Source organism: Pelodiscus sinensis, chromosome 2, assembly GCF_049634645.1.
Source record: "Pelodiscus sinensis isolate JC-2024 chromosome 2, ASM4963464v1, whole genome shotgun sequence".
NCBI classification, from domain to species: Eukaryota; Metazoa; Chordata; order Testudines; family Trionychidae; genus Pelodiscus; species Pelodiscus sinensis.
Window position 1 is genome coordinate 173,468,757 of NC_134712.1, and position 27,794 is coordinate 173,496,550.

Genomic DNA, 27,794 nt, shown 5'->3' on the forward strand with positions numbered 1-27,794 from the left:
CCTATAAAGAGGAATTCCTTGCAGTGACCTAGCTACTATCCACAATGAGCATAGCCCCTGGCAAAGTGGCAAGAAGAATGTTCAGGCTGGGAAAGGTGGTCTGTTTCCAAAGTGTAACGAATCATATCTTTTTGCTCAGACATTTTTTGCAATTTTGATGCCTGGCCCTCCCCCACTTCTCAGATCCACTCCCCTCCCCCATGCTCTTACTCAGCTTTCTGACCAGAAGCAACTTTGGGAAAGGCATGCAAAATCTATGCTTCAGTGAAGTTGAAGATCGGTTTGGATTAGGGCCAAGGCTGAGGCAGGCTTATGTAAGTGCAAGAAAGAGCCACCAAGGGAGAGGTGTGCGAACCAATGCAACCAAAACACGAAGGACTGGTGAGCTAATGGTGAGTCAGGGCAGGTCCCAATGTTTAATATTAATCATGACAAGTTAAAAACTGACCATGGCAGAGAGACAAGAACTGGCGCTTTTGGCATATGGCTCTGTGTTGCCTCATTAAGTGGGACAGACTGTGACATTGTAGAGAAGCCTCTTGTCATTTTTAGTGTCATCCGTTTGACTGTTCTTCACTGGTGGGGGAGGGAGGTCACAAATCTAGCTCTTTCTCCAACAGATGCAGACCTCAGCAGCAGAACGGCCATGCCTTCACAGCAGTTGGGGGGGTCAAGGTGGACAGGATTTGAGGGAGCAATCCAGCAATATGCACTGCCTGTCCAGCCTAAAGCACAGCACTGCGCTGGCTTCAGCACACCAACATAGCAGTGAGTGGGTGGGAAATTACTACCATGATGGGGCGTGACTAGGGGAAGTGTGAGCTCCAAAGACTTGTTGCTACATCTGGGGGGAGGGGTGTACATTAACACACTGTGCGAGGGGGTGTGTCACTTCATCAACAGTGTTACGTGGGAGAATTTTGGGGCCTTGTTTAATTTTATGTTGACAACGGATTGATTACTTGTGCGGGCACACACACACACACACACACACACACACACACACACGCTCTACAGTCTTTATGACCCTTTGATTGTGGCTTGTTTCAATGCTAAAATAACCTTTGCTTATTATTTGTCCCTTTCCTTTGCTCATCAGCTATCAGTGGCCTGGCAGGATACTTAATTAAAAGACCAGTGGTCTGTTGCTAGCTCGTGTATGTAGATTGTTCAGATTGTGCTGTTGCCATAGCATTGGTGTATTGGACACTTTTCTTTTTAAGCCTCCTAGCCCCATTCATGGGCGGCAGTTTTGTATAATTTTTGGTGGTGCCCCATTAGCCACACCCCATGGTCCCCGTTAGCCATGCTCCCCCATTAGCCACGCCCCTGGAGGTAACACGCTCAGGGCAAGTTGGACACATGACCAGAAGTAAAAGGTGTCCTGTCACCCCTCTAGAAGGGCTTTTCCCACCATCCTCCTACCAACAGGGATTAGTTTGGCCCCCACCAAACCCCCCTCATGCAGCTATCCTGCAGTTGCATTAACCCAATGTGTGTGACATTAACTCAGGGGCAGAGAGGCTGGGGGAAGTGTTCCCTCTAAGGCTATGTCTTCACTCATGGCTTCTTGCACAAGTACAGCCATTCTTGCACAAGAACCCACAGAGCATCCACACTGCCCGCCTGCTCTTGAGCAAGGAAATTTACAGTGTGGCAAGGTAAGCGAGGGCAGGGCGTCTTGTGCAAGAGCTGTGCTCTTTTCTAACATGTGTAAGCTCTCTTGCACAAGAGGGCAGTGTGGATGCTCGGCAGGGATTTCTTGCGCAATGGCCATTGGAGCTTTCCTGCTGCCCCCCAACTCCTCACCCTCCTGACTCCTGCCCTTCTCACTGCCCTCAGCCCTCCTACAACTTGCCCCCCTCCACCAGCCCTTCTCTCCCCCTTGTGTCCACTCCTCCAGTAGCCCCACTCTGATCACGTGACCTACCCCTCCTCATTCCCTCTTCTAACACCTCCCTCTACAAACCTGCCCTGCCTTTCTCCTCTGGTGCTAGTCCCTCCCCTGCAGGTGTCTACCCAGAATCCCCTGGCACCTGCACCTTCCCTTACACCTGCACCCTCCTAGTACCTCCCCCTTCCCTCGCTGCCCTTGCCTCCTTTGCCCTGATGCCCACCCCCTCACCACCCTCCGCCCCCATTCCCCTCAAGCTCCTCTGTGCCCTCACACATGATTTGCTCCATCCCTGCCTTCCTCATGTCCACCCCTTCTTTCAAGCCTTCTCCCAGCACTGCCCCCTCCAGCCTCCAATGCCCTTACCCTCTCCCCTCCCTGCATCACCCTGCCCCTCTCCCACTGACACCTCCCCTCCTGCCCTTTTCCTCATTGTCTGCACTTGGCCCCTTGGCATTTGTCTCTCCTCTACCATGTCCCTTTGATGCCTTTCCCTTTCTTCCCCCTCTCCTCTCCCCCTCCGTACATGCCTCTTCCTCTCCCAGCCCTTCCCCTAGTTTTCTCACTTCCCCTCTCCCTCCCCTACCTTCTGCCTTCTACTTTGTGGGGCCGGAGTCTGGGCTCCGCCCTAGAAGTCCCCGAACTCCGAACCCGCAACTCAGCTGCGAGCAGTTTTAAATTCGCAGGCCGTCACATCATGTCATGCCCAGCATCTCCCCACCCAACTGCTTGAGCATGCCGTTTGAGCATGCCACGCATGGCAGCAGTAGCCGGCAAGGGGGAGCTGAGTGAAAGTTGTGTACAGCAGGGCCGGTATGGGGGAGAGACGCTCTAGGGCCGGTGTGGGAGGACGCGTGGGAGGGGAGCCGGGGCCCGCTCCAAGCAGGGCTGGAGAGACCCAGCTCCAAATATTGCTGGAGCAGAGCCTCCGGCTCTGGATATTGCTGGAGCATGGGCACCACAAGCCCGTATAACTCGCCGCCCATGGCCCCATTGACGCAGCTCAATCTGAATGTGGTTCTAGGGTCATGGTACAGCAATTTTTTATAGGATAAAATAAGCTAATTGTCCTTCACTAGGGCCGTGCATTTTGGAAATGGAGAATGTTTTGTTATGAATATGCCTACAGTATTGTGTGTTCACAGTGTAGATGTACATTTGCGTGCTACACACTTTGTCTAATGTAGATAGTGCCTGCTCTCTATTTATCTTGCCATCTCAGGGTGCCACTTAACAGCATATCTAGCTGCAAAACACACTAAAAAAAGAAAGACAACCAATAAGGATGGTGAAAAAGGGGCTGTGGGCTTGCCATCCATTTGATGCTTGTGAATATAAGGACCTAATAGTATAAAGCACATTAAATTGCATGCTGACTTGTTATAACCCTGCTATTCTAGCTCTGGGCCTCTTGTGAGCAGAGTCTGCCAAAGACTTGTTCCCCAAGCACATTACCAATTTCGATATAAATAACGGCTTTAAAAATAGCTCCTGCATACCTCATAACTTAGATGATCTTATTTTCTGCCATGGAAAAAATTAAATACGAGGAATTTGTTGACATATAGTCCCAATAGAACATGTTTAAGATCCAGGCACCATGTGTGCCATAAAACTTATTGCACACCCCTTTATGGTGATTTGTGACTGCATATGAAACGTATAAAATGAACTGGTTTGGTTGGTTGATGACTATGAATAAATTAGTGGAAGTTAGGCTAATATACACGGTAATATCTTTCATCCCACCAGCTATTCCAGATCACGTGAGAACTGACTGTATTTTAATATTTTTCAGTCTTTCACAATTGTATGAGACACTTATTTAAGCATGCGGTGGATGTGGAAAATCATACGTCTTTCTGCTTGCATGTGTGAATAAGTATATAGAGAAGAACCACAGTGTGTCAAACCTGTGGTCCAGCCAGTCTGGTATTCTGTGTCTGATAATGGCCAGGACCAGCTGCTTCAAAAAGTGTTGTAAGAAATCCTGCTGTAGTCAGACATAGGTGTGATTGGTGTGGGGCCAATGTTCCCTCTAATTTTTTTTCTATTCATGTGCAGAATACATTTTGTTATGTACATTGTGGATGTGCACCATCAATAGAAATGCATGCTGTGAGCTGTTTCTGGCTGTGGACACTCTGCTAATCAGCTGGGCGGCATTGAATTTGTCGTGGGTGGCTGCCCACGCACTCAGTTTGGAGGGCACACTGGTGTGGGTTGTAAAACAGAAGTCTGAAAGAGCAGTAACTTTGATTAGTCTTTTCAGTGACTACTGATGAAATCCTGAACAGCTCCTGTTGTCGATGCCTGCAATAAGTGCACCGATAATGTCACTGTAGTGGTAAAACACCCAGGCTACGTCTAGACTGGCATGATTTTCCGCAAATGCTTTTAACGGAAAAGTTTTTACATGAAAAGCATTTGCGGAAAAGAGCGTCTAGATTGGCACGGACGCTTTTCTGCAAAAGCACTTTTTGCGGAAAAGCGTCCGTGCCAATCTAGACGTGGTTTTGTGCAAGAAAGCCCCGATCGCCATTTTCGCGATCTAGGCTTTTTTGAGCAAAACAATACCGCGTTGTCTACACTGGCCCTCTTGCGCAAAAGCATTTGCGCAAGAGGGCTTTTGCCCGAACGGGAGCAGCATAGTATTTTTGCAATAACACTGACAATCTTACATGAGATCGTCAGTGTTCTTGCGGAAATTCAAGTGGCCAGTGTAGATAGCTGGCAAGTTTTTCCACAAAAGCAACTGCTTTTGTGGAAAAACTTGCCAGTCTAGATGCAGCCCCAGTGCAATGAAGAGGTTGGAACACATGTTTTTCATTCTACTTCCAGACAGCCATTGCATGTTTTTTATTAAGCAAAATATAATATTAGATGTCAACAACTCTTATTGCCTAAGATTCAATATCAGCGAGTGTTAGATAAAGTTCAGTCCATCACTGCATCTGTCCCATCCTGTTTATTAATGCAAATATCTATGGTTAACTGCACATAGTAGAAAAAATCCCTATGGAATGCTAGTCTGGAATCAGAGTAAGGCATCCAAAATTGATGAGTAAAGTTATAAAGAAGTTTTTGGCTTTAAGCATATGATCCATTGGCTGCTTTTTTGCTTAAAGCACTGTGCATGCATAAACAACTCGCTGAATCAGGGACAAAATATACATCAAACAATGACAGAAAAGGAAAAAGTAAGAATAACCATGAAAGCTTTTATTTAGAAAGCAATGCTTGATCCACCATGATGTAATCCACATAGGGGCTTTTCAGTCACTTTATTATTTATTGCTTCGTATCAAAAGAAATCAACAGACATTGCTTAAAGGCCATTGTGAATTGTAGTTAATGTTCATATTATTCTATGAATAGTATGATGCATTTTTTAGGGAAAAATTAAAATAGGAGGAGAGTGACATAGGAGGGAATCACAGTATGATGCAATCATGTAAACAAGAGCACATATGTATAGATTAAACAGATTTCCCTAGTCTATGCGTAACAGGCTAGACCAAAGTAAGCAATAATTTCAGTTGTAACAGGCATTGAGATTTTAAAAAATTTGGTAAATATCAAATAAAATATTGTTATAAAGCAGGATGGAATAGTAACATTTCAGCTGTTTTTCATCTTGGTCTCTAAGCCATATCAGCATCTTCAATCCTGCCCCCTTCCTGAAGTTTTTTGATTAAATTGGAAAATAAGATGAGTGAAAGTAGTCCATTGTTCATACTGAAAAAGGACATTTCTATATCTTCCCCACAGAACAATATCTGAAATGAACATGGCTTAGGTAAAACCATGATATGATTTGTTTAGCTTACATCAGCTATGAAAAAAAACAGATTCAGCAGCTGACACTACCACAATAATGAGAGGCAGAAGAGAGCTATGATATATGGCTCTGATCTTGCAGATCAGAGGTTGGACCTCGGAGGCTGAATGAGTCCCTGCTGTCCTTAGGAAGGCTCTATATGGACTGTTCATCTAGGCCAATCTGATTGCAGGACCAGGATCCAGAGATACAGACTCACAATTCTGTAGTGTTTGATTGTGGGAGTGTATGGTTCAGCCCATTTTAGAGAGTGTGGACACATGTGAAGTTCAGATGCAGATCTGACACTTCCCCTTTGTGTGGATTTAGGATTTTGATTTGGGTCTATTTCTAGTATCAGAGGGGTAGCCATGTTAGTCTGAATCTGCAAAAGCGGCGAGGAGTCCTGTGGCACCTTATAGACTAACTGAAGTGTAGGAGCATAAGCTTTCGTGGGCAAAGACCCACTTCATCAGATGCAACCATAGTAGTAACCATAGGTGCTGGAACTTGGGATGCTGGGGTGCTGTCATATCCCCTGGCTTAAAGTGGATTCCATTTTGAATTTAGCTTCGTTTACAAGTTTGGGAGCCATCAAAAAGGTATGAATGAAGACATTACCTGGCTAGCACACTACTTTCCACATCCTAATGATTTAACCAACTAAACAATAGGTACTTTAGAACAATTTGCACTCCTCTATCAGCTTCTTGTAACTTGAACACTCTCATTCACTATTTCCCCCCCTTCCTTTCCCCTTCCCATCTCCTATTTATTTTTGGATCTGGATTTTTAATAACTCCATTTGTCTGAAGAAGTGGGTTGTACCCATGAAAGCTCATGATACCATCTACATATTTTGTTAGTCTTTAAGGTGCTGCTATAGTAGACTATTCATTATATACAGGGTTTGGCATTTCGTTCAAGGGCTCTCAGCACTCACACTGTAAACATTTTTCTAGCACTCCTGGTAATGGGGTAGCGTTATTAAGTGACAGTTATTATGAGACCTATAGACCAAGGTCCTGATGCTGCAATCTGATTTGCACTGGTAAGGTCCTGATGCTGCAATCTGATTTGCACTGGCAGACTCTGATGCCTACCCAGAGACCGTTGAAGATAAAGGAACTCTGCATGTGTTCAGGGGTCATAGGCACAGAACAGATTACAAGACTGGGACCTACATGAAGCAGACTGCAGACACTAGGCCAAGTATTGCCTTAACAGACGCCTCTTTCAGCCTCACTGTCATTAGTAACGTTTGCATGTGTGTGTGTGAAGGCAGAATTTATCTTACACTAATTTCTTAAATACTCCCATCTAGTGACTGAAGCAAGAGACTTTGTGTTAATATAATTAAATGATAGCCTAGTTCCTTTCTCTCTCTCACTGATTTTGGAATGGGAGGATTCCTGACTTCACCATCAATTCCTTAAGTTCTTTTCTAGTGTTTTACTCTGGAGAGGCTTGATTGATCATCTACTACTTATCAACAGGATCAATGTACAAAATCTCTTTCAACTTAGTATCCATGGAAAAATAGAAAAGTTTTCAATCATGGAGCTCTCACTCAGCTCTGTACTTCTGATACTTATTCTGCCACCAGATAAAGGAGCAAGGATCACACAGGAATACTTCTAGCCTGGCCTTCTGAACAGGAGGGACTCTAAGTGTGTCAGCTACCAGAGCAGCTGTTACATCCAACATGTGCCAAGAGTTTTGTTTGTATACAGACAAAGCAAGGGGATGTAGAAGTTGGCCGCTCTTCAGCATAAAGAGAAAGCCGTTGACGTCAATACAACGGTGCACTTCTCAGACTGACATTTACACAGTGCCTCCAAACTGCTTTGTTATGAGACTTGACATCAGGATTAAACGCTATGCTGATTGGCTAATACGGTGGACAAAACTCTAGAATCATAGTCACACTTTTACTACAAGATCAGACTGTACTACAAGGACAGCTTGAACCTTTCCCCCCCTCCCCCAATAACACTTCAAACAAAAACACATTCCAACAGGTTTTTTTTAAGACACATGAGCAGGGTGTGAGGTTAGTCCTTCAGAACAGCTGCCTGTCTGTCTGTCTGTCTGTCTCCAGCGGGGTAATTAATAGCCAACTTGTGCTGGAAATGAGCAAATCCAGACTTTTCTTACCTTATTCCTTTTACTTTCTTTGGTCCCTTTCCCCCTGGAGGATTCCTGATATATATTCTTTTAATCAATCCTCTTATCTTTTTATTTCTTGTTGCTGTAACAGTCTAAGTGTCTTTTTTTGGTGCTGCGGTCATCTCACTAGTCCCTGATCATCTGCAAGACAGCCCAGCTGGGTTGACACAGTGTGAGATGAGGCAGACAGGCATTGCCAGCAAAGCTTTCCTACTGCAGCGAGTGCATTATTGAAATCAGATGATTTCTAAGACATCTAGGGGGACAAAGCCTTTCTTCTTCCCGCAGTAAACTTTGATAAAGCCATTGTGTTCCTTTTCAGAAGTCACGCAGATCTGAAGTTAAAGAGGGGGAGAAATAGTCAGATAAACCAGCCACTCTATTCCAAGAGTGAGTGCTTGCTGTGTGGGTGAGACTTTGTGCTTATAAAGCCTGTAAATTTAGCTGTCCTCTTTATATTTCAACTCTGAACGTAAGAAACTCCATCTCCATATACAAAGTGATCAAGGATTTCCTTTAGAAGTGCCAATGTACACATGCAGTTTTTCCTGACGTCAGTAGTAAGTATCTTTGAGCAAGGATTTTGAAGCAGGGACTGTCACTTTGGCTCCCATTGTCATAGCCACTAAACAAACACACACAATCATAAGTGAAGCATCAAGACTGTACTACAATACTAGGGATAAATAATGTATTCTCTGAAGTGACTAGTGATTTTAGGTAGTATAGGTTTAGAGGGCCCAGCTTGGGACAATTTTAAGAGGCTTGCTTTTTACACATTACAGAGGAGCTGCTTTCTACAAATTAGTCCCTCTGAAATATATCAGTTTGGTAAGGAACAAACAAAGCACCCCAAATCACTCTCAACATTGTACTGTCATTCATGTTAAAATTCGACACTTGCCAACAAGGACTTAACAAGAATTTGAACTATCTCACCCATTACCAAGACAGTTTCCCCAATTACCACCTGTAATACCATTAACTCACAAACATCCCACTCTCCCTACCTTTAATATCATCAATTCACAGACACTTACCTTCCTTCCACCCCCTCCCCCCCCGCATACCCCTTCTGTTCTGCAATGTGATTTGTCCTTTTCATATTTGTTCATTTTTTTAATTGTATCCTTTGGTATAAATGGTTGTGACTACTTTCTTCCACTATTTGATCTGAGGAAGTGGGTCTGGCCCACGAAAGCTCATCACCTAATAAACCATCTTGTTAGTCTTTAAAGTGCTACATTGTCCTGCATTTTGCTTCAGGGTACAATGTGGCGCTAAGAATCCGTACACTTCCAGCAAACAAGTTATTGAAATCAATCAGCATTCAAATATTAGGCAGAAAGCAGATGCATCTACAGCAATGATTTGGGGAAAAGGGAGTTACTCACCTCGTGCAGTAACGAGTGTTCTTCGAGATGTGTGTCCCCGTGGGTGCTCCACTGTAGGTGAAGGGTTGCCCTGAGCCGCAGATCAGAGCTTTGTATAGCAGTTTCCCCTGTTGAGCCACGCATGCCCAGGAGGCGTCTTGAGCCCTTCCCGCCTCCTGAGGAGCGTGACTCAACCCCCTCCCTTTCAGTTCCTCGTCTCCGCCCGAGAATTTTGACTCCAAGCAGAGGGGAGGTAGGGAGGGTTGATGAGAGGCCGAAGGGAAGAACCTTGTACTGGAAATGGTCCAGTCCCAACGTGAAGCGTAGGTAGCGTCTGTGGGCGGGGTGGATGGTTACATGGAAATAGGCATCTTGGAGGGCGAGGGCTGCGAACCAGTCCCCTCGATCTAGCGCAGGAATGATTGCGGAAAGAGTGACCATCTTGAAACGCTGTCTCTTGAGAAATTTGTTCAGTTTGCGGAGATCCGATATAGGTCTCCAGCCCCCCGTTCTTTTTTCGGTCAGGAAATAATTCGAGTAAAACCCCCTCCCGTGGAACTCTCGAGGTACCCTTTCTATAGCCCCAATGGCAAGGAGCCGATTGACTTCTTGTTTTAGAAGGTCCTCGTGAGAGTGGCCCCTGAAAAGGGATGGGGTAGGGGGGAGGGTAGGGAGAATAGAAATAAAAGGGATGGTATAGCCCACTCGAATTATCTCTAGGACCCAGCGGTCCGATGTTATGGATTCCCACTGTGGGAGGAAGGCAAGCAAACGGTGGTTGAATAGATGGCCATGTTGAGGTGCGAGATCGAGTGGGAGGTCTTGCAGACCCTCAACCAAATGTTCAAATTTGCTGCTTAGATGGTTGGCTGGCGGGCGGGCTTGGTTGGGTCGCCTTCTGGGGCCTCGCTGTCTTGGTCTGTTGTCCTCATAAGGCCTCTGTGGTCGATTGTATTGTCCATATCGGTATCGATTATATGAATTATATGGAGTGTATCGTCTGCGTTTATATGGTGGCGTGCCCATGTCTAGCGTGCGAAGTGTGGACTTAGAATTTTTGCTGTTATGGAGCATTTCGTCCGTACTAGCTGCAAATAGCTTTTGTTTGTCAAATGGCAAGTCCTCCACTTTGGGCTGGAGTTCGCGTGGGACTCCAGATGACTGGAGCCAAGAGGCTCTACGCATCACCACCGCTGTAGCTGTAACTCGGGCTGCAGTGTCAGCTACATCCATTGCCATTTGGAGAGCGGTGCGGGCGATCATATAGCCCTCATGAACTATTGATTTTAAGATGGGTCTTTTGGAGTCGGGGAGATGCGGCATTAGTTCTCCCAGTTTTGAGTAGTTGTCAAAGTTGTGATTTGCTAGAAGAGCAGAGTAATTTGATATTCTGAGTTGTAGGGTTGAAGAGGAGTATACTTTCTTGCCAAAGGAGTCAAACTTTTTGTGGTCCTTGTCTGCATTGCCCGTCTTATACTGTGGAAACTTCGCTCGTTGTTGTACTGAGTCCACGACCAGTGAATTAGGTTGTGGGTGAGTGAAGAGAAAATCGTTGTCTTTTGAGGGGACAAAGTACTTTCTGTCAATTTTCCTGTTAGTTGGTTGGATAGATGCAGGGGTCTTCCAGAGATCTTCTGAAGTCTCCATGATTGCCTCGTCTATAGGTAGGGCAATCTTGCCCTGTAGTGTCGGATGTAGATTCTTTAACAATTGATATTGTTTCTTCTGCACCTCTTGCAGGGAGACATTCTGGCTTGTCGCTACTCTCTTGAATAGTTCTTGGAACTGTTTCAGATCGTCAATCGTTCCAGTGTCTGATGGTACTACGGCGTCCTCTGGTTGTGCATCAAGGGCATCAGAGTGTGTGATGTTTACTGACTGAGTATCTGAGTCGTTGTTTGAGATTCGTTCCACCTCATCCTCCGAAAAACTTGCTGGAGTTAGGGGTTGTGGCCGAGACAAACTTCTCCGGGATGCAATGGAACGAGGTGGGGAGCGGTGTCCATATGGCTCCCAGTGTTCCCACGGTCCCCACTGTGGTGGATAAGGTGGAGGTGGGTAAGGCCAGTATGGGTGCCAAGGGCCATGTTGTGGCGGAGCCCTATAATGGTGAGAGCGAGCCTTCCCAGGTGATGGATGTCGTGAGGAATAGACCGTGTGGTGGTCATCATCAGGAAGGGGAGCGTCGTGGAGAGACGACGGTGACATCGATCTGGGAGGGGATCGCCCTGACGGAGACCCCTCAGGAGAGTAGGAAGTAGAGGGCAGGCAGAGATCATGATGTCCACTGAATGGATCAGTCTTTTGTTGGGGCTGATCCCTAGGAGTCTTATCTGGGTGCTTGTCAGGCTGTGGGAGGACCAGTGGAACATCTGCTGTTGCCAGAGGGTTCGTAGGCTGCCCATCGTTTTGCTCCGGAGCCGTGGCTTTAAGAGGCACTGCAGCTTTAAGCTGCGATGTAGGTTTCGGCGCTGCGGAGGCTTGGAGCAGCGCCGGGGCTGGAAGCGGTGCCGGGCTATGAAGCGGCACCGCGGTTTGAATCGGCGCCGGCTTTTCATGCCGTGCCGGCTGCTGAGGACGGTCCCAGGGTGCCGCAGAGGCTAGAAGCGGTGCCGGGACTGAAAGCGGTGCCGTGCTTGCAAGCGGCACCGCGGTTTGAAGCGGCGACGGCTTTTCATGCCGTGCCGGCTGTTTGGAGCGCTCCTGGGGCCGCTCAGCTGTTGAGCGCCCCGATACCGGCGCGGAGTGGGAGGATCGCCCCGAAGCCTTAGTGGCAGGGGACTTCCCATGCTGGTGTGCCTCTCCTTTATGTTTGGGAGAGGAAGAGGCTGGGAGAGAGCGGGATGCCCTGGGTCTCGGGGTATTTTTGGAAGGCGGCGGAGGCTCTTGCTGTGGTGCAGATTGTTCTCCCGCAGGCTGTAGCGCTTTTTCAAATAAAATCATCCTGAGGCGGAGCTCACGATCTTTTCTGGCTCTCGCCGTCAGGGAATTGCAGTGGGTACAGTTGTGGGGAGAGTGAGTCTCCCCCAAACATCGTATGCAGTCTGAGTGGCCGTCTGAAGCCGGCATTGGGTCCCGGCATTGAGCGCACTTTTTAAACCCTGAGGAGCCGGACATTGCAGGCTCTCTCGCTGTTGAAATTACTATATTGTTATAGTTTATGTGGTTTACTTCTTGTCCTTTTTCTTTCTTCTTTTTTTTTTTTAAAGTCTTTATGTGTTTCTTGTTTGACAGGCGGGAGAAAGCCGGTTCAGCAGAGTCTCGGTCTGAGGTAAGTTCAAGGCCCCCCCTGAGGGGGGGATTTAACTAATCTATTTTTCCTATTTCTAGTTTTTTTTTTTTTAAATAAAGAAACAGGGAAAGAGTAACTAGGATAACAGGGGAAGCTAAACTATGCCTAAATTAGTAAAAGGAAAGCAGTCAGATAATCTGACAGGGAGCTCCTAACTGCTCCGTCCGCTGACGAGGGCGGTTGAAGAGGAACTGAAAGGGAGGGGGTTGAGTCACGCTCCTCAGGAGGCGGGAAGGGCTCGAGACGCCTCCTGGGCATGCGTGGCTCAACAGGGGAAACTGCTATACAAAGCTCCGATCTGCGGCTCAGGGCAACCCTTCACCTACAGTGGAGCACCCACAGGGACAGTACTCGAAGAAGAACTGAAAGCTCTCTCCCGGGGTCTCTTGAATTCTTGATGCCGTGCCAGCTGAACTATCACTGCATGGTACTGTCTTTGTACAGGAGGGAATATGCTGCTAGTATGTGCAATATTTAGTTACAGTTACTCAGAGGACATGCATAACAGCATAATTTTCAACAGGACGATGATTTATATTATTGTGATACCTAAATGCCACCTCTTAGATTAAGGCCCAATTCTGGTAGGTGCTGTACATACGTATAGGCCCAGATCCTCCAAAGTATTCAGATGTCTACCTCCTAATGGGCAGAATTCTTCATGGGTAAAATAAAATCATTTATTCACAGACTAACAAAAATCTTGTTTCACTCTTCACATCCACCTCTATGATAACTGAACAACAGGCTGGGCTTTTCAAAGGTTTTTGATCCAGCTGATGAGATCCCCTTTAGAGCTCCCACTGCTGTCAATACCCTGTATGAAATGGTGGCAGATTTGAGTCTTAATTAGATGAGAGGATATAGAGGTGAAAGAGGTGAAAGCTAGAAGGGCGCATCTAGCTTCCTGTCTATACAGACCTTTAAATTTAATCCTGTTACCCCTGTGTTGAACCCAATTCCTGGGATTAGACTAAATCAGTTTAGTCCTCAGATTAAAAAGTTTTGTGCCACACTGAGAGGTCACCAGTGCCCATGCCCACTGCAAGGGCAGAGAAGGGAGTAGATAGGATATACTCAAATGAAACTAGCAGGGAAGCCATGTTCCATGCCACAAAGGTGAAGAAAAAAAAGGTCCCTGAAAATCTGACAGGCAAAACAAACCCCAAGGTCCCTGAAAATCTGACAGGCAAAACAATTCCTTTCCAATCCTACATCTGGTGATCACTGGGATCCACAGCCCATGAGCAAGATATACTAGCTAGGCCTCTAACTCAGCACCTCAGAACACCACACCAGCCTGCCCAGGGTCCTGTCTCCAGGTGCTGTCAATCCTGGATGCTTCTGAGGAAAGCGAAAACCCAAAGACCGACTACAGCCGGCCTGTTGTGCTGTGAATAAAAATATTCCTTCAAGTGATTGCCTGTCCAAATTAATTTATCTTGCAAACTTGTACTATTCTAGTCCTTGCTTGTGGGGACCGCCAACTGGCACTATGCTGCCCTTTTCCAGTGAACAGATGTATCAGGGGAGAAATGAACCTGGCCACAGTGCACTGCACCTCAGCAATCCATCTTAGGAGGCAGTAGCAGCTGCCAGAACTTAGATGAGCCCACAAGGTTTTACAAGCTGTGCAGTGGGCCAGAGCAGCCCCTAGCAACCTTAGGGTCTGGGAGCATGCAAAGGTGTCATTAAGCTATTTTTTCCTTCATCTCTCGTGGGTCCTGAATCAACAGAGCTTGACCAGAAACACTGGCTGCAACCTGTAATCTTTGGACCTGATTCTTGTTCCTGATTTACCCCTGAGCAAGATAACTTCAAGGAAGTCAGTGACATGCAAGAACTGTAAAGGGCATCTAAATTAATGGCGACTGAAGACCCTTTTTGCTAATAGCTGCCATGTTAGATTGGAACCCTGCATAGTGCCTCAGCTGTTACACAGAACTAGCACTGTTGATAAATGCAAAACAATGTTGGGGCTATGGGGGGAAGGGGGAGGGGGAGAGACTGCTGCTGTTGGGCATTCATTGCTTACTACGTATTGCAAATTGGAATCTGCTTAAAATGGCTCCTACTCATGCGGTCATGTTCAGGCATGGGAGGCTGCCGTAGTGCCAAAGCAAGTGAGCAGCTGGGAAGCAACTCCCGGACGAACTAGCACCGCAAACAGGCTCTGAAAAAAACTGCCTCTGGTTCCTGAGGTTAGAAATGGTGTAAGTGACCATTTCTTGTGCTATTTCTGAGGTAGCGGGTGGTCTCAGGAAAGAACTGGAGGCAGAAAACATGATCTAAAATTAGAAACTCACTTCCTCAATTCTTTGTTTCCATTCTATTTTAAAAAGAAGTTTGCTGGGATCCTGACTGTTCCCTGAACTTGGCAACATGTTTTGATGCTGAAGAATTCTTGTCCATCCTTTCCCCCTTAACAGATGGACAAGATGAATAATTAGCAAATGATTTATTACACTGCACAGTTATTAACTGTCTCCAGCTCACAAGAGTCCTTTACTTTGCCCTTCCCATAGAGGACACAAGTGGAAACTGCCCTTTTGTCAAACAACAACTCTGAACTTTCCCTGAGTTTTACTGCTGCCTCTTATTTTCACTCCTAAAATGTCTCCCTGGTCCCTGCATGTCTTAAAATACCATTGCTTGTTGCCATGCCATGCCTTGGTTCCCATCAAATAGTAATTTGGATACAAGCTCACTGTTGGGATGTAGACCTTTAGAAAGGTATCAGATTGACAGTGGTGGAGGCTGATGCCCTCTATTTATCTGTAAAACTGGAGCAGCTGTGAAAGCATCCCTGCTTTGTCTCGCCAATTCATTTCGGTGGCCTGAAAGTACCCGCCTTATGGACCAAGGGAGGTTGGTACAATCACTATGCCTGTTCATTATTTTGCTTCTCGATTGAAACTGCCAGCCAGGATGCCAACTGGGGTGATGTTTTGGGGCCCACGTGACTCCCTTGCATTAGGACTGAGAGCACCAATGCATTTCATACAAGTTACCAGTGAATGTTCAAATGGTAATAACAACCAACTGGGCTGGATCTGAATCATTAAGGGCCAGTTCAGTATAGCCCTATGTGGAGGCCAGACCACCTCTGGGGTAGTTCCAGGATGAAGAGAAGGATTCATGAAGGAATTGTGACTGGATCACCTTTGTGGACATTGTGCAAGGTGGCTTGATGGTTGCTTACAACACCCCTTCTTCATCTCCCTGAGGTGGCTGGTCATAATCTGACCCCCTACAATTATTCCTTCATAAGATTTTGTTGTCAGTCTTTGCATCTTTTCCTCACATTCCTCTGCATTTACTTGTTCACTCTGCCTGATCTCTGTACTCCATTTTTCATTGAACATGTTTTCTTCTCCTTCACTCCATTTCCCCCAGCCCATCCTAAGCAGAAAGAAAATGCCACAGCATTCAAGTTGAACTTCTGTGTCTGCACAGGTGACAATTAAGCAAGACAAGTTTGCTCATCCCTACCAAAAGGGGTTGACAGGATGAATTAGTCCACCTCTATTTCATTCATATATTGAACTGAAAAAAGGAGCCATAGTTTTGATACAATTCTATTCTGAAATATTGTTTAGAGACTAGTGCCAGACTTTATGTTGGACCTTTTGGAAATTATAGTTTTATGGGAATTGATACAAGACAACTGATCTCTAGCATTTATAGGAGTTGTCATGTTAATTGATGGGATATCATGTGCTTGACGTTATAATCTGATTTGATCAAATAAATCATCTGTCAAAAATACCTTTGTGTTGACACGTCAAGTTCACAGGGCTAGATTCTCCACTCCTGTCCACCTTACTTAGTCATTTACACCAATGCAAAGTGGTATAAACCCCTGGTATCCTGAATGGATAATGTTTTTCCATCCTTTTGCACAGATGAAAATAGTCACACAAGGTGCAGAGCAGTGGAAAATCAGGCCCAGAGTGAAGACATTTCCATTAATTTACCGTGATGTTAAAAAACTTCACTCAGCTTATCTCACTTTAACAGCGTCAGTGCTGCTTAATGTACTTGCTGCAGGAGGGAAGTCAAACTATATAATCCGAGTACCACTCTTCCAATATCTTATTTACAGTGCTGATGTTGCCACAGAATGTTAGCAACAACATTCTTCTGCATCAAAGGGGTGAAATGTCCTAACCTACCATTGAACTGAGGTGCTAACAAATGTCATAAGTAAATGCTACATTAAAGAAACATTAGGGGTCAAATTCTGTGCTGACACAAACTACATTCAGGTCAGTGGCACTTCAAAGAGTGCAAGTCAACCTGTGAATTTGATTCTTAAGACCATGAGATGTGAATCAAATCTCCGAAGGAAAGAAAAAGCCCCATAAAGAGGGGAAATTAATTATCTCTAACAGGCTGCACTGAGAAAGATTTCAAGCTGATGTCCCTTTGTATGAGAGAATATATTTTCTCTTAGTTGTTTGTTTCCTTAGTTATGCTACTGTGCTTTTGTTAGTGTCAATATTCTTTTAATGTAGAATTTGGGACAAATTCCATGTTCATTTACACCAGTGCAATCCCATAAAAGCCCTTCATTGAATTCAGCAGGATCCATTCAGTGTTCAGGCAAGTTAGTGATACAATCAAATTTAAAATAAGAACACACAAAAGGCATATCTCCAGATGAATGCAATGTCCATTATTTTGTGTGTACATTTAAAAATATCAAAGAGGAGGAGTTGATAAAAAACCTTCAGATGGTGAAAGTCCAAGCTGATACACGGCGAGAAAATGCCAAAGGGGTATTTTTTCCAATCTATGGTCTATGGCTAGACTGCAGGCTTCTTTCGGAAGAAGCTTTTCCAGAAGAGATCTGAAAACACTTCTTCCGAAGGAGAGCAGCTACACTGCCAAAGCACATCAAAATAGCAGTCTGCTTTTTCAACAGATAGCATCCACACTGAATGGACGCTATCTCGCATTTCAGCTGTGATTACTATGGGTGGAATAGCCATCAGGTCATTTGTGCTTTTTCCTCTTCTTTCAAAAGAACTCCCTCCTCCCGGTCCACACATGCCTGTTTCCGAAAGAGCTCTTTCGGAAAAAGGTGTCTTCCTCATAGAAAGAGGAAGAATGTAGGAAAAAACCCTCTGGGGGCAGGATTTTCTTTCAAAAGAATGCGATTGCAGTGTGGACATAATTGAAGTTTTTCCAGAAACTTTTTTCTGAGGCTGTTTTCCTCAAAAAACTCTGTAGTGTAGACATAGCTTATGTGTAGGAATGAGGGCGAAAGGGAGGCACAAGGAGCTATGGAATGGAAAAGCATTTAAAAATATAATTAAAGGATGCTCCAGAGGATCTTACCTCTGCTCCCTTTGAAATCAAGCCATTGGGAGCAAGATAAGGCCCAATGCAAAGCAATTTTGAAAATTCCATCTTGAATGGTGTGGAAACCTCTAGTTCAGGGGTGGAGGCCACTGATCCACAGAAAAAAATCATTTGGGGGCTGCACATAAGTAAGAAGCAAAAAACAAACCACCTCCCCACCACCTTCACTGATGTGGCCCCTGATTGAGAAGGAGAAAGCCACTTCCCACATTTCCCTTGCACATCACAGCCTGGGAGGAGGGGGAGTAGCCTAGTAGATTTTGCATGTCCAGCCCTGTGGTGGAGCAACAGGGGGGTTGGAGCACCAGCTCCCCAGTGCTGTGGGGGGTGCCCCTGAGTCTTGGGGGCTGGATCCAGGCAAGCCAGGACTCTGGGCCTGAGGTTCCCCTCCCCTGCTCTATTGGTTCACATATTGCCCCACATATGGCATTCCCATCACTGTTACTCTCAACCTCCCCTTCCTTGTTGTTGTCTGTTAGACACATTTGTTGATTTTTGTCTTAAATTAAGCCCCAGTTCTGCAAAAAACTTACATATGGGCATAACGTTATGCATTTTTTGTTGTGTCACATCAAACTCACTAGTATAATTCACAATATGTAAAATTAACCATCTCTGTGGTATTGAGCATTTAGACCAGAGATTCCCAACCTATGAGTTGGGACCCAAATATGGGTCGCCATTATATTTCAAAAGGGTCTCCAAGTGTCTCCCCAGGTAGCTCTGCTCCCCTCCCCCCATTTTCGAATTGCCTTGGGTCACCAAGTCTTCCTGAATTGTCGGAATGGGTCCCCATATGGAAAAGGTTGGGAACTACTGATTTAGACCATGAACAGATGCACTGTCTGTCTTCCCAGTGTTTGTTAGAGAGCTGGTCAGAATTTTCGGACAAAACATGTTTTCATTGGAAAATATTGTTTTTTCAAAACTGAAATTGTTTGTGGGAAAGGGTTGTTTTTCATGAAACTCTTGATTTTGTTTTTTAAAAACAGCAACTATTGAAATATCTTGGTTTTTTTATATTTTCAAAATAAAATGTTCCATTTTCTGGTTTATAATGACTTTGTTTTGAAGTCAGAGTAAGTTTATATTAAGCAGAGGTTTAAAAAGGCCAATATAAATGGTATGTGTCAAAATTATTGAAAGGAAACATTTAGAATAGCCTGATCAGAATTTTTTTCCAGATATGTGTATGACATTTTTTGAGATTTTGTGTTCAGCCCAAGTTGGCATATGAAGAAATTTTAAAATCTTGAAAACTATCAAGAGAGGAAAAAAACAGTTTCCCACATAATTCTAATGTCCATACAATGAGGCCATGATCCTGAACGGTTACTAGGGTGTTACCACAATATAGGTAATACTGAAAAAAAATACATGTGCTGCAAAAGTATCAGCTCATGATTTCTTTGCTTACCCAAAATTTCTGATGAAATCCAGCAGATTACAGGGTGCACAAGGAATGCAAAGCTGTGTCCTTAATGTATAGTAAATCATGTATTTCACTTACTTGGTTCTCTTTCAGAGTAATCTGTCCTTGCTCCTTGCATCCGATAAATGTTCTGATGCACTTGAAAATCTTTTCATCTTGTTGCACTCTCTGAACAAAATTAGCAGGAAAAAATCCTATTCTGTCCTCAATTCTCCCCTGTGGAGCAAGCACATCAACAAAGGAATGACCTTCATACTCATTATAAATACCATTCATCTATTTTGTTAAAGGATATAGAGTGTTTGGCTTGTACCTTCCACCAGTCTTCATTAGAATCCTCTAGCAGTGTGATCATATCACCTGGCCTAGAATTAGAAAAAACAGATGTAGGAAATTTTGATTAAAATGTCTTACTTGAAACAGCATATCCACGTTCATAGTAAAATTCTACTAAAAGGGTAACCATCTTTGGTAATTATACCTGATTAATCACTACCTGTGGATCCATGAAGCAATGAGAACTTCCCAAGTCAGATATGAGCACAGAAACAAAGGTTCCATCTTCCAGGCGAGAAAAGGTCAAACTCCGCACAGGGACGCTAACTTGGTTGTCCCATTGTAACTGGGTGGAAAATGTGTCCCATTGAATCCTCCTGTGCATTTTGGTGCCAAGGCAAAGCAATCAGGTCCTGAATGTCTCTGCTGTTACACCCACAAGCTGCAACTTTTTAAATCTGCAGCTGAGTAGGAGCATAATGAAGTCTATGGCACTGTGTCAATGAATACCAGCTGAGGATTTGGCCCTTGTTTTTTGCACTGGCTCATATTTGAGGCAGTGTGACAGTTCACAATACCAGGAGGAATACTCTGAGAGTATGTCTACACTAGCTCATTAATTCGAGCTAGGTAGGCAAATTAGGCAACCGGAGTTGCAAATGAAGCCTGGGATTTAAATATCCTGGGCTTTATTTGCATGTTCCCGTCCGGCCGCCATTTTTAAATCCTCCTTAGTTCGAACTGCCTGTGGCTACACGCGGCAGTTTAAAGTTAATCCGAACTGAGAACTTAGTTCGGATTAACTGTTACACCTCATTCCACGAGGAGTAACACTTAATCCGAACTAAGTCCTTAGTTCGGATTAACTTTAAACTGCTGAATGTAGCTGCGGGCAGGGCAGTTCGAACTAAGGGGGATTTAAAAATGGCAGCCGGACAGGAACATGCAAATAAAGCCCGGGATATTTAAATCCTGGGCTTCATTTGCAACTCCGGTTGCCTGATTTGCCTACCCAGCTCGAATTAACGAGCTAGTGTAAACATACCCTGAGGGATTCTGTCTCAAGAGTGCATGTGACCCCATTCTATAGAATGTGAGCATTTTCTCCTGTCTTTTTTTCTGGCCAGTGAGCCATGGATTGGTGAAGGCTGCATTAGGTGGAAGCTGGGGGATGGGGCATATGGCCTTGGTTTCCATTTTCCCCATCTCCTTCGACGTGATTTGCACCGATAGGGCTAAAATAGAGGAATTCCTGTGTTTTCTAGAGTAGAAGGATTATCATTGCAACTGGCTAATCACAGACTCTTACGACTGTAAGGGACCTTGAGAGGTCATCTGGTCCCGTCCCCTGCAATCACAGCAGAGCAATTTTTTATGTAAACCATCCCTAACAAGTGTAATGCAGGCACTTGGCAGATTCGCCCCCAACTTCATCCATTATAGGGCCAGACACAGTACGGCCCTAAAAGTTTGATCAACACAAGTCTGGAGTCTGAATCTCACTCCCATTCAGTTTTGCTGCTGACTTCAGGTATGTCTAGACTACATTTTTTTTTAAACTGCCCTTTTTTCAAAAACACTTTACCTACGTCCACACTGCAATTGTGTTCTTTCGAAATTAAATCGAAAGAATGCAGGGTTTTTTTCGACATTGGTAAACCTCATATTATGAGGAAAAACTCCTTTTTCGAAAGAGCTATTTCGAAAAAAGGCATAGGTGGACGCAGAACAGGGACATTTTTCAAAAGAAGAGGCAATCAAGAAAAGCACAGGTGCCCTCGTGGCCATTCTGTGAATAGCAATCATGGCTTTCTTTCGAGAGAGCATCCATGCAGTCTGGACTCTCTCTTTCGAAAAAGCAGTTCGCTTTTTTGATCCGGTTTTGAGGTGTGGATGCTCTCTTTCAAAAGAAGTTTTTTTGAAAGAGCTTTGAACTGAAAAAGCTTCTGTCAAAAGAAGCCTGCAGTCTAAACGTACCCTTCAACAGGAGCAGTAAAAGGCTGTGAAAGTGGTGGTGATATATGTAACCAAATTTCACTATACCTCAGCAATTAGAACCTCACATCCCAGTTCAGAATGTACAATCCCCTCCCCTTGTCTTGACAGAAAGATCTTTGCAATAAAGCAACAATTCCTGAGTGATGTGTTTTGCTTCCTATTTAGTCTGAAACTGCTTAGAAATGTGTATAACCTATTTGTAACAGGGATCATCATGTTACATGAAGGCATTATATATTGTTGGGACACAAAATATTACCAGCCAGGTTCTCATGCTGTTATTGCTAAAGGAAGGCAGCAGGAAAACAGTTTTATTTAACAGACAAATATAATTAATCAGCAGGGATGTAATTCTGCCCAGAAATGTCTTTTTGATTCAAATGGGACATATTTACCTTTATAATGTGTGGAGTCATGCTGTAATTGCTGAGTATTATAAGCCAGCTGACTAGTTCCAGCCTTGGGCTGGGAGAATAATTTGGCTAGAAATATTAACCTGCTCCAATGGGTCATATTAGAGTCTGCTGGGTCCATCCCTAATATTTCATCTTTAGTTCAGCAGATATCTGAGGACCCACTTTGATGCTGAATCAAGCTGTTACATAAACATCACACACTGTGCTGTTGGAAGTAAGTTCTGCCCACTTCCCATTGTGAACAGTTACAAAAAAAACCTCCGTCCTGTTGGGTCTGAACCTTTCCCTGGATGGGTGGGTGGGGGAATGAGGGTTTTGAATGTACTGAAATTAATGGGCAAGAACTGAACCCTAGTTTCTCCATCTTTCCCCACATTCAATCTTGAACTCATTGAATGAGTGTTATGACTATACAGAACCACAAAACCTCCAGGCTTCCTGGAACACACTGGTAACTGATTAGACAGTGAGCTCCAGTGATGGAGCATCAGACCTGGGTTTGATTCCTGGCTATGCCAGACCATCTCCCATTAAAATCAAGGGACTGAGTTGTTAATTTGTTTGTCTCCATTTTTCCTCTTTACCAAATGGGGACAATAATTCTGGCCAACATTTTTAAAGTGCTTTGAGCCAGCTTTTAAAAGGTATTTATGCACCTCATGGTACACACAGCTGCCCAAAGGAATTTTCAGAAGCATCTACAGGTATGTCTAGACTGCATCCCTCTGTCAGCAGAGGGATGCAGATTAGGCAGGTCGACATTGCAAATGAAGCAGGGATTTAAATATCCCATGCTTAATTTGCATAAAAATGGCCACCATTTTTGCTGATTCAGTACTTTGTTGGCAAAAACAGACAGTCTAGAGGGGGATCTGTTGAGAAAGAAAGCCTTTTTTGACAGATCCCATATGCCTTCTGCAAGGAGTCAAAAGGATCTGTCAAAAAAGCCTTTCATTCTTGACAGATCCCTCTCTAGACTGCCTCTTTTTGCCGACAAAGTGCTGAGTTGGCAAAAACGGCAGCCATTGTTATGCAAATTAAGCGTGGGATATTTAAATCCCCGCTTCTTTTGCAATGTTAACCTGCCTAATCTGCATCCCTCTGCCGACAGAGGGATGCAGTCTAGACATACCCTAACCGTCTTACTCCCATTAGTTTAAATGAAAATCAAACCTGTAGTGACCAGTGTGAATCCCACCCAGGTCAGTCATGATCAAATAGCATTACTGTCTAGTGACTTTTTGATGGCCTTAGTCATGATGGCTTTTGGCCACATAACAAAACCCACCACCGTAACAAGTAGCACTAATCAAACATACAGCTGGCATCTCAACAGAGAAGGCAAATCAGTACAAAGCAACTCTTGTTTATCAACCTCCATGACATATTTCTACACCTTAATGTAAGGGTGTAGAAGGACTCTGGCAGGGGATGGTAAGTTCTTCTTTGAGTGTTTGCTCATGTCCATTCCATGTAGGTGTGCGCCTGCTGTGTGCATGCGTCATTGGAAGATGTTTCCCTTTGCAGAACCTGTTGGACCAGCAGGGGAGTCCCCTGGAGTGCTGCTGCTCTATTGGCTAATATAGATCCCTGCTGGCCCTCTACCCCCTCGGTTCCTTCTTACCGCCTGTAACGGTCGTTGGAATGTGCTCTGCTCTTGCTTTGCTTTGCCAATCATTACACACTGGCCCACCGGGCTAGGGAGTACACAGCCCTGGGTAGGGCTATCCTCCACTCAGTTGAAGGTTAGAACTCCGACCCTGCCTCCTGGGGTTTCTGCTTTGGAGTCACCTACATGGAATGGACATGAGTGATCACTCGAAGAAGAAAGAACGGTTACTTACATCTGTAACTGTTGTTCTTCAAGATGTGTTGCTCATATTCAAATCCCGCCCGCCTCCCCTTCTTTGGAGTGGTCCAGTAAGAAGGAACCAAGGGGATGGAGGGCCAGCAGGTATATATGAACCAATATAGCAGTGCCACTCCAGGGGGCTCCCCTGCTGGCCCAATGGGTGCTTCTGATGACGCATGCAGGCAGTACGCGCACATCTACATGGAATGGACATGAGCAATACATCTTGAAGAACAACAGTTACAGAGGTAAGTAACTGTTTTATCTTCAGTATGAGGTTCAGCTGCTAGGTCATTGGACATGGTTGGGGAGGGTGGTTACATTACATTTTAAGATGGTGCCCCCTTTTAATCAAATGAGTGAGTGCATCAACCAAAATAAATCAATAATGCAAAATGAGAGTCCAATGTGCAGAGCATTTAAACACAGGGGCTCAGGATTTCTACCAAATGGCATCCTGCATGTGACTACTTTCCATCTAGCTATCACACATGAAACAAAGCAGTCTTGGAAAAATGACAGCTAGGCAAAACGATAACTTTATCTTGAGCAAGGAGAGGGCACAGCTGAAAACTAGGAAATACAGAGAAGCTGAATAGGGACTTTTCTTCAGCAACTTTCTAAGTATATTTTATTTATTTGAGTCAGCACCCTACTGTTTTGACTGTGGGTAAATCATGAACAGAGATGATTTGTTTTACGAACTACGCCCAAAGCAGACAGCACTCATAGAGCCTATTAAACTCTCTGAAACAAACTACTCTCTGCGAGCCTGTGACAAACCCAATGTAGTCAATGGAAGTTTCCCTTATACTTCAGTAGAGCTGTAGAACAGGTGCGGTGAGACTGGACAAGGCAGCACTAGCACTAAACAAAAGATATTTGAACTAGAAGAATTTGTAATTCTGACCAACCTTCCATATACAGGCAGTCCCCGAGTTACGCGGATCCAACTTATGTCGGATCCGCACTTACGAACTGGGCTTTTCTCGCCCCGGAGGATGTGGGCGGCGGGACCGCCCAGACACGCCGAGGTCCCGCCACCCTCATCCTCCGGGGCGATAAAAGCTGCTCCGCATCTCCCTGGTCTGCTGGGGGGGGGGGGGGGGCAGCAGACCAGGGAGATGCGGAGCAAAGCCGCGGAGGACCCAGGCAGCTGGAGTGCCCAGATGTGCCGCGGTCCTGCCCGGGTCCTCCACGGCTTTGCTCCGCGTCTCCCTGGTCTGCGGACCAGGGAGACGCGGAGCAAAGCCGCGGAGGACCCGGGCAGCGGGACCGCGGTGCATCTCGGTCCTGCCGCCCGTGTCTCCATGGTCTGCTGGGTGGGTGGGGGGGGGGGGACCGAGCAGCAGACCAGGCTTTTCTCGGGACTCCTGGGGCAGAGCAGCTGGGGCGCTGCCGGTTGGTCCCGCAGCACCGCTCCTTGGCGCTACTGGACCAACCCGGCAGCACCCCAACTGCTCTGCCCCAGGAGACCTGATTCAGCCGCTGCTGATCAGTTTCAGCAGCGGCTGAATCAGGACGCCTGGGGCAGAGCAGCTGAGGTGCTGCCGGGTTGGTCCAGTAGCGCTGAGGAGCGTCGCTAGTGGACCAACTCAGCAGCACCCCAGATGCTCTGCCCCAGGCGTCCCCAAGTCAGTCGCTGCTGAAACTGACCAGCAGCTGACTACAGGAAGCCCGAGGCAGAGTTTCTCTGCCCCGGGCTTCCTGAAATCAGCCGCTGATCAGTTTCAGCAGCAGCTGACTTGGGGACACCTGGGGTAGAGCACCTGGGGTGCTGCCGGGTTGGTCCCCACAGTGCTGAGGTGTGGCGCTGGGGAGACCTACCCAGCAGCGCTCCAGCTGCTCTGTCCCAGGCATCCAGATTCAGCTGCTGTTGAAACTGATCAGCAGCTGATTCCAGGAAGCCCGGAGCAGAGAAACTCTGCCTCGGGCTTCCTGTAGTCAGCCGCTGGTCAGTTTCAGCAGCGGCTGAATCTCGATACCAGTTCCGACTTAAGTACAAATTCGACTTAAGTACAAACCTACAGTCCCTATCTTGTACGTAACCCGGGGACTGCCTGTACTATAAATGAAAAAAAACACTCACAGCCTTTCACCTTCTTGAAATCTTCTTCTTTTCTCCTTTCTGAGACACAATCTCTTGGCGGAAACCAGAGGATGGTGCAATCAGTTAAATAACATTAAGCAAACTTCTAACATTGTCACCAGATCTGGTCAGAAAATGGAATTCTTTTTTCCTGTGGAATTTTTTTTGTACAAGCCCCAAACATTTAAAACCTGATTTTTTCCCCCAGTTTCTTTGGTTGCTGAAAATGGTATTTTTTTGGTAAAACAAAACAAAATTTCTCAGTTTCTGCAAGAGATTTATTTAGTCAAAAATCCAAATTTTTGTCAAAAATTTTTCACAGAAACATTCCAACCATCACAATTTTTTTTTTTTGTCATCTAGGAGTGTAAACCTCATTGAAAGTCATTGACTGGGACATGTGGCATAATTGTCAAAAGCTCCTAAGTGACTTGAAATTTTTATCTATTACTGTCTTTGTAAACAAGTTTTTCCCCAACTTTATCACTTTCATGAATGAAACGAGGGAAGGGATTCATGATTAAGTAGCTGTTAGACCATGACTATATTAAAATATTATGCAGCTATAAATAGCAAAAATTTTGAATTTTAAGTATAATAATAATTTAAGTCTGCACTATTCTCAGTTTTTAAAGGTCGAATGAATAAGTAAATATGGTAGTACTTTACCTCATCTCCAAGTCTTCATTCTCTTGTGGTACAAATTTGTACAAGGCAACGTAGGTATTCATTTGTAATGTGTCTTTATAAAGAGGTCCCTTTAAGGGGAGAAAAACAGATAAAAGAAACTATAAGCTTCTGGCTGCCAGAAGTGCCCTGCAGAGAGATGGGGCTGAAATGCACTATTTGGCTACAGATTAAATTTTATTAATATTTGGGGCCCTTCAATCCAGGATTTTGGTTCATCTCGTTACAGATGTGGGGACAAGATACATAGGTATTGCTAAATCAAATAACTATTTATATTTTAGTAGAGTATTAAGGGATAAACGTGACTTCAGAAGTTTGCTAAAATTAGGCCCTTTAGAGACTCCAGTCCCAGTGCTGGTGGAGCTAACTGAGCTTTTTATCCTCCAGAAGCAGATTAAGAAAGGTTTGTGCCAGTTACTATTTGAGCGTCTTTTGGGTGAGATCTTAAAAGAAACAAACAAACCGTTATCTCCTCTGTACATTGAGGGCTGTGTGTTGTGTGCTCAGCAGTTTATTACTGCCATTTTATAGAATCCTTGGCCAGGGCTGGCTTTAGGCCGACTCGGCCGATTCCCCGGAATTGGGCCCTGCACCCAAGAGGGGGGCCCCGCGCCTAAGAGGCGCACTCTCAGGTCCGATTCGCGCATGCGTGGCCCCGCCCCCGCAAATCGGGCCCCGCGCTTGTTAAAGCTGGCCCTGTCTTTGGCTATGTCTAGACTACAATGATCTATTGGAAAAAGGTACAAAAAATGTGCTCCACACTTTGTGTACCTTTTTCCGATAGTTTTTTTTGGAAGAGGCTTTTCCAAAATTTTGCCCATCTACACTGGGTCAAATTTCGGAAAATCCTCCTCTTTCACAAGAGCCCCCCTTCTTCATGGAAGGAGGAAGACAAGGCTTTTGAAAGAGTGCGTGTGCTCTTTCGCAAAAAAAAAAAAAAAAAGCGGAACAGCGGACACATTCCCTGGATGCGGCAGAGTTTTCCCAGGATACTTCCGGTATCCCGGAAAGACCCTGTAGTCTAGACGTAGCCACAGAAATGTAGGCCTGGAAGGGACCCTGGGAAGACAGCTCATGTGCCCCACTACACTGAGGCAGGACCGAATAAACCTAGACCCATTTCTGT

The 27,794-nt window shown here is 45.2% G+C and overlaps 1 protein-coding gene across 1 annotated transcript in view; it reads right to left on the reverse strand.

The window, feature by feature from the left end:
- Positions 1-5,010: 5,010 nt before the first annotated feature.
- Positions 5,011-27,794, reverse strand: part of STAC (SH3 and cysteine rich domain) — a 128,417-nt gene continuing 105,633 nt past the window's right edge. Inside the window, exons 8-11 of the mRNA XM_006124009.4 lie at positions 26,648-26,736; positions 19,661-19,712; positions 19,426-19,563; positions 5,011-8,218 (exon numbers count right to left, since the gene is read on the reverse strand). Of these exons, the coding sequence (XP_006124071.2) occupies positions 8,120-8,218; positions 19,426-19,563; positions 19,661-19,712; positions 26,648-26,736 (378 nt within the window). The 3' untranslated portion in view covers positions 5,011-8,119. The remainder of the gene's footprint in view (positions 8,219-19,425; positions 19,564-19,660; positions 19,713-26,647; positions 26,737-27,794) is intronic.